At 45.0% G+C, this 14070-nt stretch overlaps 1 protein-coding gene across 3 annotated transcripts in view; it reads right to left on the bottom strand.

Annotated features, from left to right (window-relative positions):
• Positions 1-281: 281 nt before the first annotated feature.
• Positions 282-14070, bottom strand: part of IGFBP2 (insulin like growth factor binding protein 2) — a 116210-nt gene continuing 102421 nt past the window's right edge. For all 3 annotated transcript variants that reach the window (XM_053261425.1, XM_053261443.1, XM_053261433.1), the window contains 2 exons: positions 7678-7818; positions 282-3001 (listed from right to left, as the gene is read on the bottom strand). In XM_053261425.1, coding sequence (XP_053117400.1) covers positions 2834-3001; positions 7678-7818 — 309 coding nt within the window. In that variant the 3' untranslated portion in view covers positions 282-2833. The remainder of the gene's footprint in view (positions 3002-7677; positions 7819-14070) is intronic.

Genomic DNA, 14070 nt, shown 5'->3' with positions numbered 1-14070 from the left:
GCATAACTATGATTTGGAACAAAACCCCTTGTCATTCTGAAGTCTGGCAGTGGCTTTTGAAAGGGTGTGACTTCTTCCATTAAAACAACTTGGAGTTGTACAGATACAATTTTCCATCTAACACAAACTGAGCTAAGCGCACAATATACGCTGGCTCTGTCTTGTTACCTAACAAGCCTGGCATTTGCTGTGATCAGGAAGATAAAGGCAGCCAATCCATGTGATAAGAGGCATTCTTACACTGATACACATTTCATTACACAGGAAACAGAATAGAAAGATTGGCATCCCATTTAATTTATTCCAACGTTCTCAGTTTAGCAATAAAAAAGAGCATTGTAATTTCTCAAGAGTACAAATTGTGGGTAAGATTTGATACGTGCAATGTTTGCATGAAAAGCAGGCAACAGTGTCCTTATCCATATGAATTACTAATATTCCAAAGTGAAATTTGGGTGTTTTCCAGCAGGGGGGAAAATGCAGCAACACTGAAAAATCCTGCTGGCATTTTGACTTTGATATCCAGGACAGTTTTAGATTTGTACTTAAGAATCTAAAAGCTATAAGTTCATGTTGGAGGAGCAGTTGATATTCGTCAAGGCACTAGTTCTAGTGTTTTCATCAAGTGCTAAATATATTGGAAAGTAAAAGTGAGCAGAATATTTTTGCTGGGGAGAGGGGGTTCTAATAATTGTAAGGCTGGTTCTTTGAGCTTTGTTGGGGTCTGCTAATTTCAATTTTTTGTTATGTATGACAAGGGTAGCATCGTGTGTCCCATCACTACAGGGGTGGTGAGAAGTTCATTACTTCCATCTTGTTGCATCTCGTAGGCCGATTCTGTGGACAGTGCCCACTTGGGAAGTGCCCCAGCGCATACTCACTTTCACCACTGCCCTTATCTGTACTTCCTCACGGTTCATCATCTCTGCCTTCAGCAGCAGCCAGTGCTGCTTCTCAGACTGCTCAATGGCTCTTCACATGTTTTGCCAAACGGTTTAGCTCTTTTCTTTCAGCTGATCCCAGCCTTGGAAAACCCAGCTCGAGAGTTATCCCTGCATGCATTTTCTCCAGTTCACATAGGTATATGGTATATTATTTGCATCTCTGATGGTAGAGTTCTCATAATCAATTTAGAACCTCATTTCCAGAAAGGGGAAAAAGAGAAGCATATGTGAAATCACCTCCAACTGCTAAATTACCACATAGTGTTTGAAGGTGGTTCTCCAAAGTAACTATGACAATTTTCACTGGTGGGGGAGGGGGGATTTTGGAGAAAAAGCTCTACATGCAAAAATGAGGTAGCAGAGTAGCTGTCCCAAGGAGGACTCTACTATCTCAGACAAGCCACCCACCCTCTTTTCCCTGCTCAATACTGTCACTCAAGACGGCTACAGAAAAGGAGGAACTTGCACTTGTTGGCTTTCCCCTCCCCTTCCAATATATTTAAAAACCCAACCTCCAACTATTCCACTAAGTATTCGAACCTAGCAATTGCCCTGTAAATATAAATCAGTATATATAATACAAGAAAACCTCATTGCCCCATGCAGGTGCTAAGTCATTTTCAGGATCTGCATGATCCAGACAGAAACAAATCAGAAGTGTGAAACAATGTCAAGAAATATAATCCATTCATGAGAGCTGCATATTCAACATATCTTCCCTAGCTCCCAGATATTTATTATTAATCTATACATAAGTGTATGTATAATATATATATCTTGTCCATTTGCATTTCTTGGGGGCTTTACAAAGCACTATATATAGTGTAGTTTACAAAACAAGCATTGCTCAACTGGGGCCCATGCAACAAGGACATTGGCAGCAGCCGATGTGTGGGTTTTATATGGGTTTTTGCTTTGTAGGGAAAAATTGAGAGTTCTGGGGTTCTCCCAATAGCTGATCCCTCTCCCTCTTTTTGCTTCGACTCTCATGCCTGATGGAAAAGGGTGACCCATAACAAAGGGTATGGATACGGATAGTGGTATGCAAGTTCTTATCAGAATTATTAAATCGAAGCCTACTGCAATTAGGTCCAACACAGGAGAAAGACCATTGTTGCTCAACAGCTTATATAGCATCACACGCTTAATGAAGGTTTTGTAGACATTCAGGGCTTTGTGGACTTTACCAACTTGCGGGGGGAGTGGTGGTGATGGGAGAGTCACATTTCTATGGACCTTGTGCTAAGGGAAATGCCTTGTGGGAGAAGATGGTGGCAGGGTGTAGCCCCCTTGTATCCCCTGCCTCCCAAGAAGGAAAGCCACATTCCAGCTGAAAGGGTGCTAGATCATTATTCTTTGAACCGCTCACGTATGCTGCCACCTAAACAGGACAGGTTGTCAGGGTTCTATGTAGCAGGCAACGTGCAGTATTTACAGTCTTTGGTGCATATGTGTTGGTGTAGAGGGCACTGGGACGAAGATGCTCTGATCTAGCCTGGTGGGGGCACAATCACCCTGCTTTGGGGAGAGAGTTGAATGGAGGATTCTACAGCCAAGAGGGTAGATTAGCTCCCTCGAACATGAGCAATATTTACTGCTTGCTTTGGGTAAGTCTGTGAGTGACCTAGGAAAGGTGCTAGGCAGAGGCTTTTTGCTCTTGGGCAAAAAAAAAAAAAAGCCTAAGAAACAAGGCCCGCTACCCAGCCCCTTTGTGATTCTCCCCCAAGGGTTTAAAGGCAAGCAACTGAGAGGCACATGAAGCCCACAAAAAGCTGGGATCTTCTGGAATACAACAAAGGAGGAAAGGAAAACAAAATGCACTGAAACCCATGTAAAATCCAGCACTGGAACTCAGCTGAGCTGCCTGCCAGTGAGTGGGAATGCATCCTCTATTGCACGCTCAGGGCCTGCATGCCCCTGTCCTCTTGCTCATGGACAGTATAGAAGAGATGGCACTGTGGATCTCCACGCATGGTAGGTGCCCCTTGGATCACTTTCCCAGTGTTGGGATTAACACACCAGCATTCTCCTCTCTGGCCGTTCACTGACATTTTGCACTAAAGAAGGAAAAGAAAATCATCACAACTGGCTAACACACACACAGATAATTGCTAGAGCTTGCTACATCAATAGGGTTTCATATTCAGCCATAGGAACAGTAGGATTGTTAAGGCGGCACCAGACCATGTTATGTTCAATACTTTTTAGACTAGCCTGTAACCTTTGACAGCAAATGAAACTTCCCAGTCAGGGATGTTCCACAAACAAGGAGGTTTTCTTGATAATAATTCCCAGGGATAATTCTTCTGGGGAGTGGGGTGGGAGTACAGACCAACACTTGTAAAGTGCAACATGAATGGTTTGGGGATTTTGTTGTTTTTGTTTTAACTGGGATTATTCTGGGAAACTCACTGGCTGACATGTTGAGAAAAATTACTCAAAGTAGGCCCACTGAAATTAGGACACGTTGAGCATTGCCTAACTTGTCCTTTTAATTGCAATGGGGCTACCTTGAGTAATTTTTCTCAACAGCCACTGTCTAAAGCACACAATGTTGCTAGAACAACTTCTTATTTCATTAATATGAAATAACCACGTATTCTCCCCCTATTTACCTTGCCTCCACTCCCTTCCCCTTTCCCCCGTGTCTGTTTCTAAGTTGTAAGCACACACACACACACACCCGGGTTGGGACCTGTCCTCTCATCCGTTGTAAAGCACCATGTACACAGGACTGTACAATCTGTGGTGGTGCGCGTCCTCGTATGCCACCCATAGGACTAATACAAGCAACCCACCCATTGGCATGACTTCTTGCCCTCACAGCAGGAGAAGCATGAAGAGTGAGGACCACGAAGGTCTCTGTATATGAGCCTGCAATTTTAAGTCAATGGAAGAATGCATATACTGGTGCAAGACAAGGTAGTGCATACACAGGCGGCTTCATTCAGCACAGCTAAATCCCTTTAGGGAACTAATCCATTTAAGGGGGATTAGCCACAGCTGTGGGGTGTGGACACTCCAAGGCAATTAGAACCTTAGGGGAATCAGGGTTGCTTCTTTCATCCCCAAGAGGGGAAAGTTGCATCAAAGCAACCACACCCTACATGTCCAGCAGGGGAGTTACTAAGAACATCAAATTATGCCAGCTGGTCTTAGAAAGTAAAAAGGCGCAAGCATGCATCTTGGAGTCTTTCCCAACTAAATCTTTAAAGAATGGCAAGTACTCCTACCTAGGGACAACTAAAAGGTGCCCGAGGAATGACCTCCTGGTTCCATGACTGGGATTCTGGCTCGTTAAGAGGCAGTGCTGCCCTTATGCTACTGCTAACAGCTTAGGTAATGGATGCAGGGCCAAACCAACCCCTTTATCCGTATGCCCTTGATTTGTCAAATCCCATGCTGTGGGGTAAGTGGGGCTTCCTGCTCTGCATGCAAAAAAAGGCTAGGGGCCCTTTTAGCACCACTGAACACAGTGGGACTTGCTTAAAGTAAACAGGCCCAAGACTGCACTGCACACCTATTCACTGTTGCAAGGCTACACATCTGGCATTCTGTAATCCCCCTCAACCCTCCACTGTAGACTCCAACCAAGGTGTCTGCTGAAATCTTGTTTCATGCCTGCTTCTGAATAGATCCTTCCACCTACAGGCAAAATATGCCTGTCATTCCACTGCTAAGGGCTCTCTCCCACTGCAGGAGCACAATTGCTCAAAGAGGATGTGCAACAGGGCACCAACCCTGGTGGGAAAGCACAACAGGGGGTCTTATGCTGGTTGCACTGGGGCTGTCTTTCTGCCCCTGTTGTACCACATCAAGGCTGTGCAAGGTACAAGGCCAGTTACATGACACTGGCAAGGATCCCTCTGAACCCCTTACCTATGTCTGAGAGTCAGCATGGCATAATGGACAGCGTGCTGGACACAGAGCAGGGAGACCTGGGCTCACATTTCTACTCCACCACCAAACTCATCTGATGACCTCAGACCAGTCACCTCCTCTCTCAGCCTAAGCCAATTCACAGGATTATTGCAAGGATAAAATGAACAATTTAGGCATGCCACCCTGAGCTCCATGGGAAAAGGGCAGGGTAGAAATTAATAAGTAAGCCCAGCATTGTCTGGGCCTTTGGGGGAACTTCCATAGATGATGGATTGGAGGGCAATCTGGCAGGTACAATGCAAGCCATGAGTGATGCTCTGCTTTCCAGGCAAGGAATTGGGTTTAATTGTGGCAGTGAATGCTGTTCTTTGCAGTGCTGCTGCTAAACCTAATCTACAGGGTCAGGTTAGAGGATATTCTGGTTCTTGATTTCCCACAAGAATATAAACACCCCATCTGGTTTCTGGAGAGGCACACAATCCTGGCTTGAAATTCCACTGTGCTTGACTCCAAATGGTTCTTTTGTGGGGTGTTTTTTTAATATAAACACAATAAAGATCCTGTCTCCCTCACCAGGAGAAGACAAGGTGGTAGGTTTTTTATTTGTTACATTATTGTAATTTGACTCTTATCCCGTTGTGAGCTGCTCTGAAAACTACTCAACTGAAAAGCTGGTAATACATCTTGGAAATAAATAAGTTAAATATAAGGCATAAATTGGCTATCAGCTTTGTTAGCGTCTACCCAGCTGAAAGGCACAAAAAGATTTCATGTCTGCTTTTAAAAGCAGAAGCTTAAAGTTCGTAACCATCCCTGTTCCTTGATAAATGCAAACATTGAGTGTGAAGCCTAGCACTTCTGCGTCAGTGCAGAATGCACGAGCAAGCTTGTTCCAACTGAAGAGTAGGAAAGACCCATTTATGTGGGAAGATCCAAAAGGCTTAATGTCTGCAGTGTGAAGAAAGGAAACTAAAATGATAATGTAAAAAGTGTACTACACAAAAGAAGAGCATTTATCCTGAATGATGCAAAGTAGTCATAGACAATTAGAACAAAATTACAGGAAAAATGTGGAAGAATGGTATGTGGTAAGGAAACCATAACCTAATCTGTTTCAGCCGCTCCCCGTCGCTTTATGCGATTGCGGGGTTGTGCCTTCGGCCCCTTGAAGCAAGCATGGGGGTCGCCATGTTTAAGACCCGCCATGTGACACGGGCCAGCTTATAAGGAAGTAGGACCGGCGTTTCAAGATGCGGAGTTTCAGTGAGGGAAGTCTGGTCGCCAGTTTGGGACCAAGTAGGAATTTGGGGGGTTACACCTGATTGGCTGTGGTGTGGCCTTTTTTTGCCTACGTCTCACTGAATCTGATTTAAGGTTGTTAAATATTGATCGGTCACTTGCTGATGAGCGTGGTTTAGTTTAAATGTTGTAATCGTGTTTGACTGGAGGACCCTTTCAGGTGATTAGGCAAGCCGAGGAACAGCCCTTGCAGGTTTTGAGGCCCTTGGGCTGGGATCCACCCCTTCTCAGAGGCAGGCCAGCACCCATCACTCAGAGTTTTGTGGCTGGGTGGGTGGGGCAGCCTGACCTCCCCTCAGTGGGGTTTTACCCCGTGGTTGTTATGAGGTCCAGATTCTTTCTGGGTGGAATTAACACCCAGTCTGTCACCTGGGGTTGGGCAGTCCTCCTTGTGAGACTGGCCCTTATTTGGGACAACCTTACTCTGAATTGTCATGCCTCACTGCAGCATGACTGTTACCTAAATTAATAAAGTGGCCCTAGTTTATCCAACTGTACGTGTCTTGTCTTTATTGGGGTCTGGGGGTGCAATATCACGCTGCTCGATCACTGGAAAGGGATAGCTGGCTGAATGCTGCTCCTACTCATCAGAATAATTAGAAATATGTTTACATTAAATAGTTTCTGGCAAAACAAGTATTTAGGCATTATGAGAATGAAACACCATTATGTGCAATATATATGTGTCTATAGTACTCCTTGCAACAATAAGATGTAAGGCCTGTTACAATACTTACGTTTGGGGCATGTTTAAGGTCATATATCCCCATATCATAAAGAAGGGGTAATTGGAATTCAATGGAAGAGACAGGTGTTTATAATACCTTCACAAAATAAGAGTTCCCAGGGTTACTCAGGGGAGAGCAATTTGAGTTACATCTCATCCAAATCTGCTTGAGTGCTAGTAGGGATGCATCCAGAATATAATAAAGCAATTGGTCGCAGAGATAGCACTGAGGATGCTATTTCCAGTCCCATAGCTCTCTAGTATTCTTTACTGGTCACAGTATTGATCTCAGGGATGATGAACAGGTACAGCTAGCAGCATTCTTCTACACCAGGCATGCTCAACTTTGGCCCTCCTGCAGATTTTGGCCTACAACTCCCATAATCCATGGCTATTGGCCACTGTGGCAGAGGATTATGGGAGTTGTGGTTCCAAAACCGCTGGGGGGGGCTAAGTTGAGCAGGCCTGTTATAAACCATCTTTGGCGGCCATGAGTCTCAAGGTGGGCCTCTCTAAAAAAAGGTAGCACTGAGTTCCTTTGCTTCTCTCCCATTCAGCAGCCAAAGGACAGCTTCACACATGTAAGTTCATCACTTGGATTGCAGCATCCAAGCAGCAATCTTGCATGTGTGAATGAGCCATCCCAGATGGAAGAGAGCCTTTGTATTACCCAATGTCCTCTCAAAGGCAATGATTCTCAGTGAAGTCATTTCTGTTAAGCGATATAAATCTGTACTGGATGAACTATCCCACATACTGGACCAGTACTCTAATGTTTAAGATTACATTTGTCTGAAGGAGCCCCTAAACCCTCTCCTCACTTGCCTGTTTAAGATTGTAAAGGCCTTGCTTATCGCAGTTTGGGATATTCAGGGAATAGAGATGCTCCAGCGGACCACGCTCATCTGGTAGGCGCATTGTTGAGATACGTTCCAAAACTTGATCCAATTCTTGCTGGCATGGGGTCTGCAAAAGGCCAAGAAAACAGAAGTAAGTTCAGGACAACCTCAACTTTTCAGTTTCAACTGACGATTACTTTCACCTTTGACATACCTTCACTTTTGTCAAGTAAAATCAAGAGACCACTGTTACCTCTAACAGGGATTCCCAGATGTTGTTCACTACAACTCCCAGCAGCTCCAGCTGCAGTGGCCTTTGGCTGGGGATTATGGGAGTTGTAGTCAACAACATCTGGGAATCCCTGTTAGAGGGAACACTGCAAGGGACCCCACATAACAGGAGAACACGCTGCTCACAGTGTATGCACATATATGTGTATGTGTGTACACGCACACACACACACGTCACACTATCTGAAGTCTTAAGGTTATTAAATCTTAAAAGAGGGATGAAGTACCCAAGTGTTGTGGCACACTGGCGGTTTCCTTAGGGTCCAAAGATGTTGTACAGGGCCCATATATGTATGTGCAGTTGACTAGACGATTAAATGCCTTAAAACACTGACTCACGCTGCTTTTTATAAATGGATATGGAAAAAAAACTGTACAAGAAAAATGTAAGAGGATGACTTTGCCTACTTCAGACAGATCTGGGCTCTTTGCAAGCACTTGTACATTAGCATTGCTCCCCACCCTAAGTAATCTTGGAAAGCAGTTCTTTACATATTTGCATTCCCACTGAAATTGCCCTCTTACTCTCTATAAACTAAGCTAACCTACCTGAATCCAAGAGCTATCATTATTATTTCTTGTTTACACAGTCAGACAGGTGTTATTGACTGTTTGTTTTATCCAGACATCGAGTCCTTCCCAAGGACCTGGGGTGGCTGAATTTTATTGTCAATTGTTATAGATATCGTCGCAGAATATAGGCTGTTCCCAGTAAAGCTGCTTTTTGTAATTGGCTGATGGTGATTTCTGTGTCCCCTATGGTGTTGAGGTGCTCTTCAAGGTCTTTTGGAACTGCACCCAGGGCGCCAATTACCACTGGGATTATTTGTGTCTTTTTCTGCCACAGCCTTTCAAATTCCATTTGTAGATCTTTGTATTTGGTGATTTTTTCTATTTCTTTTTCTTCTATTCTGCTATCCCCTGGTATTGCTATGTCGATTATTTTAACTTGTTTTTCTTTCTTCTCGACTACAGTGATATCTGGTGTATTGTGTGGCAGATGTTTGTCTGTTTGTAGTCGGAAGTCCCATAATATTTTTACATCTTCATTTTCTTCAACTTTTTCAATTTTATGGTCCCACCAATTTCTGGCTACAGGTAGCTTGTATTTTTTGCAGATGTTCCAGTGTATCATCCCTGCTACCTTGTCATACCTTTGTTTGTAGTCAGTCTGTGCGATCTTTTTACAACAGCTGATCAGGTGGTCCACGGTTTCATCTGCTTCTTTACAAAGGCGGCACTTGCTGTTTGTTGTGGATTTTTCGACTTTTGCTCTTATTGCATTTGTTCTTAGTGCCTGTTCTTGTGCAGCCAGTATTAAACCCTCAGTTTCTTCCTTCAAGTTGCCATTCTTAAGCCATTGCCAGGTCTTGGTGATGTCTGATTTTCCACTTATATTGTGCAAATATTGACTATGCAGGGGCTTATTTCTCCATTTTTCTGCTCGGTTCTTGACTTGTTCTTTCTTGTAGGCCTGCTTTCTTTCATTGGTGTTGAATAGTTTCTCGTTCTTGACCATTTGAAGTGCATCTTCTTCACTGTCCCTTATATATTCTTCAAGGCCTCTTTTCTCCTCCTCTACTGTTTGATGGACTTGCAGCATTCCTCTTCCACCTGAGCTGCGAGGGAGGTATAGCCTATCTACATCACTGCGGGTCATGATTTTCCTGGTCTTACGATCTAGCGTCTCTAGCTCTGCCTGGGTCCAGTCTATTATTCCTGCACTGTATCTGATAACAGGTATAGCCCAGGTGTTTATGGCTTGTATGGTGTTCCCACCATTGAGTTTGGACTTGAGGATTTTTCTAACTCTCCTGATGTATTCACTTCCAATTTTTCTTTTAACTTCAGTGTGTGCGCAATGTTATCAGCCTGGAGAATGCCCAAGTATTTGTAATGTTCTTTCTCTTCCAGGTTCTTGATGTAGCTTCCATTGGGTAGTTCTATTCTATTCATATTTGCATTCCCACTGAAATTGCCCTCTCACTCTCTGTAAACTAAGCTAACCTACCTGAATCCAAGAGCTATCATCATCATCATCATCATTATATTTATATCCCGCTCTTCCTCCATGGAGCCCAGAGCAGTGTACTACATACTTGAGTTTCTCTTTCACAACAACCCTGTAAAGTAGGTTAGGCTGAGAGAGAAGTGACTGGCCCAGAGTCACCCAGCTAGTTTCATGGCTGAATGGGGATTTGAACTCGGGTCTCCCTGGTCCTAGTCCAGCACTCTAACCACTACACCACGCTGGCTCTCATTAGGGGCACTTAGATTACTGATTCTTTTAAAAGGACAAGAAGTCCACTACTACCATGCTTAGAAAGAAGCACTACTACTAAGCAGTGACTGACCTGAAAGAAAACAAAACCATGGCTGCACATATCCAAATATCTCAGTGTGATAGCTGCATATATCTAGCTATCACACCGAGAATATACTACATATGTAGTTAAGCTGTGAGAAGTACACAGAGCTGGTTCAGATGATTCTCCAGCCAGGCCCTTTAAACCTGTGGGGCAAAAAACATGGTAGCGCATCTCTCCCTCTCCATCTGGTGCACCATCTACCATGCGTAGAGGAGTGGTTTGGATGAACCACCTCCCCACAAAGTTAGGTCCTAGCACAGCAGGTGGTGGGGCAGAGGGAAGAGATGTGTGCACCCACAAGTACGAGTATTGACTGAATTGGCCCATTGTCAAAAGACAGCGCGAGAACCACAGCGGTGCATGCAAGTGTGTTGCCCTTTAAACACTACAGAGCAGCTTAGGAATTGTTTTGCTGTGAGTTGATTCCATATGGCCTTATAAAGAGCAAAGGCCACAACATGTGGGCAGAGTCAATGGCATGGATCTTTCTCATGGAATCCTGATGCAAGGGTACATCAGACCAGTCACATTACATGTATGCAAGTTGCACAAACATTGTGTAAGTACACAGAGTAAGCCCAGTATTCTCAATAGGTTTCTTCTTGTGCAACATTTGTGCAATTTGGTACATACAATGTTACTGCGTAGCCCTGCGTGGTATGCCAGCCATTGTTTTGGGCTGGGGTTTTTGTTGTTGTTCCTTTTGGGGGCAGGTTGGATAGCTTTTATTTAGTTTTTGGGCAACACCAGACTCCACAGTACACTTGGTTCAAGGACATGAGTCTTCCTTCTCTCATTTGGCCACCAGCCCTCCTCCTCTTCCCTCTTGATTTTTAAGAGCACAAAGACCACACACAAGTAGTTAGTGTGCCAAGTCCCTAACACACAGCCCACCATGGCTTTGAAAATCAATCTCAATACTCTGGCTCACCAGTTTCTTTCCAAGAAAGCGCCCTGAAAATCTTTCAGCCACTCAGCCTCTGCTTGGCACCAGGCCAGTCAGAGAACAGTGAAGCGAACTAGACCAATGCGAGTGGCAATTCAGAGCCGAGAGAGAGAGAAACCGCATGCAGCAGCCTAGCAGCTCTGGGAGTGTCTTAGAGGAAGGGCCACAGGGGGAGGCCCTTCTCCAAATGGACAGTTCTCTAAATGGAAGAAAGAAAGAAGTGGGATCCCCCAGGAATCTGTACTGGGACCAGTGCTCTTCATAAATGATCTAGAAGTTGGGGTAAGCATTAAGTTGGCCAAATCTGCAGATGACACCAAACTATTTAGGGTAGTGAAATCCAAAACAGATTGTGAGGAGCTCCAAAAGGATCTCTCCAAACTAGGGGGGTGGGCAACAAAATGGTTCAATGTTAACAAGTGTAAAATGATGCATATTGGGGTAACCACCCACCCCCAACTTCACATATACACTGATGAGGTCTGAACTGTCAGTGAGTGACCACGAGAGGGATCTTGGGGTCGTGGTGGACAGCTTGTAGAAAGTGTCGACCAAATGTGTGACAGCTGTGAAAAAGGTCACTTCCATGCTTGGAATCATTAGGAAAGGGTTTGAAAATAAGACTGCTAATATTATAATGCCCTTATAGAAAACTATTGTGCAGCCACATCTGGAGCACTGCCTACAGCTCCGGTCACCATATCTTAAGGAGGACATTGTAAAAATGGAAAAGGTGCAGAAGAGGGCAACCAAGATGATCAGGGGCTTAGAGCACCTTCCTTACAAGGCAAGGCTTCAACACCTGGGACTTCTTAGTTTATTATTTATATTGATTTATTTATTTGATTTCTATACCGCCCTTCCAAAAATGGCTCAGGGAGGTTTGTACAGAGAAATAATAAATAAATAAGACGGATCCCTGTCCCCAAAGGGCTCACAATCTAAAAAGAAACATAAGACAGACACCAGCAACAGTCACTGGAAGTACTGTGCTGGGGGTGGATAGGGCCAGTTACTCTCTCCCTGCTAAATAAAGAGACTCACCACGTTAAAAGGTGCCTCTTTGCCAAGTTAACAGGGGTTGGAGCAAAATGTTTAGTTTAGAAAAAAGATAGAGGTCTACAAAATCATTCATGGTTTGTAGAAAGTGGATAGAGAGAAATGCTTCTCCCTCTAGTATAACACTAGAATTAGGGGTCATCCTATGAAACTGATTGCCAAGAAATTTAGGACCAACAAAAGGAAGTATTTCCCCCTGACACACACACACAACGTATAATCAATCTGCCATAAGATGTGGTGACAGCCAACAGCCTGGATGGCTTTAGCTAAATTAATGGAGAACAGGTCTACCAATGGCTACTGGTCTGGTGGCTAGTAGCCACCAGACTACTCCACCCCCAGGCTCAGAGGCCAGATGCCTCTAAATATCAGTTGCAGGGGTTTAACAGTCGGAGAGGGGGCATGCCCTCAGCTCTTGCCTGCGGGCTCCCAAGAGGCATCTGGTGGGCCACTTTGTGAAACAGGATGCTGGACTAGATGGGCCATCTGACAAGTGAGGAAGACGATCAAGAGCTGAACTAGAAAAGGCAAAATATCATCTTGGCCTTGCCCAAACCCAATAATTCTCATGAAGAGAAGTCCTCTGGGGTTTCCCTCCCATACAAAGTGTTATCTGTTCTCTTGGTCCTGATGTAACCCTTTGGCCCTGTATGAAGCAGGAAGGGGGCAGCTTCACTCTCATGTGGTCTGTGATACTTCTGATTAGCATCTCTGGGGTCCACTACCAGGTTTTAAATGTGCAAAGCAGACCTGCATACTCAAGATCTCCTGACAGTTCAGGCAGGGGCCAGCAACCTTTCAGAAGTAGTATGTCATGTCTGTGGGATGGGGTCTTGAGGAACACCTCCTTCTGAGGCCTTTGTGCACAAGGCCGGAGGGGGAGACAGCAGCTGCTGCTCCCACCGTGAGAGGAGGAGGAAAGGCCCCAGTTGTTGGCAGCTGCCTCCCGTGCCGCCCCTCCGCCGCCACCTCCTCCATCTTCTTGGCTTCGGCTGCTGATGTGTTCTAACTCCCCAATAGCAGCAACAGCAGTGAAGGCAACAGCAAGCCCCTGCTCTGCTCTGCTCTGCCCTCCCTGCTTCCTGCAGCAGGAAGGGAAGACATATGGAGCAGAGCAGGGGCTCAGGGCTGCCTACTGGGGAGTTCGAGCACGTTGGCGGCAGAGGCAAAATGATTCTGAGTGGCACTCACACTGCCAGTCCAGTTCAGAGTGGCAGTGTGAGTGCCACTCAACATCATTTCATGTTTGTGTGTGAATGATTGTACTTGCATTGCATTCATTTTAAAAGTGAACTTGCTACAAGGCCCTTAAATACAGGGTACAAGCAGGAAGTGTACCAACTACTCTATGAAGGTGATTCACACGACTTACCTTCTCGGAGCTGGGGAGGGCTGGTGGGGAGGCAGGCTCTTACTTGCCTGCCCCCCCCCCCACAATCAGCTTTGTTAAGCTCTGCTGGTCAGTGTGGCACATGAGTTGCACCGCAGTGAGTGGCCGAGCTGGGAGTCGGTGGAGGAAGGACCTCTGCTAACTGAGCAAAGAGACACCTTTTAAAGTAGTGATTCTTTTATATTTAGCAGAGGGAGAACAACTGGCCCTAACCAACTCCAGCACAGCATCCCTCCAGTAGATGCTGTTGGTATCTGCCTTATGTTTCTTTTTTTAGACTGTGAGCCCTTTGGGGACAGGGGACCATCTTATTTATGTATT

The sequence above is a fragment of the Hemicordylus capensis genome, chromosome 1 (assembly GCF_027244095.1).
Source record: "Hemicordylus capensis ecotype Gifberg chromosome 1, rHemCap1.1.pri, whole genome shotgun sequence".
NCBI lineage: Eukaryota > Metazoa > Chordata > Lepidosauria > Squamata > Cordylidae > Hemicordylus > Hemicordylus capensis.
The sequence above is the reverse complement of the archived record's forward strand: the minus strand, read 5'-3'. Positions and strand labels throughout refer to the sequence as shown.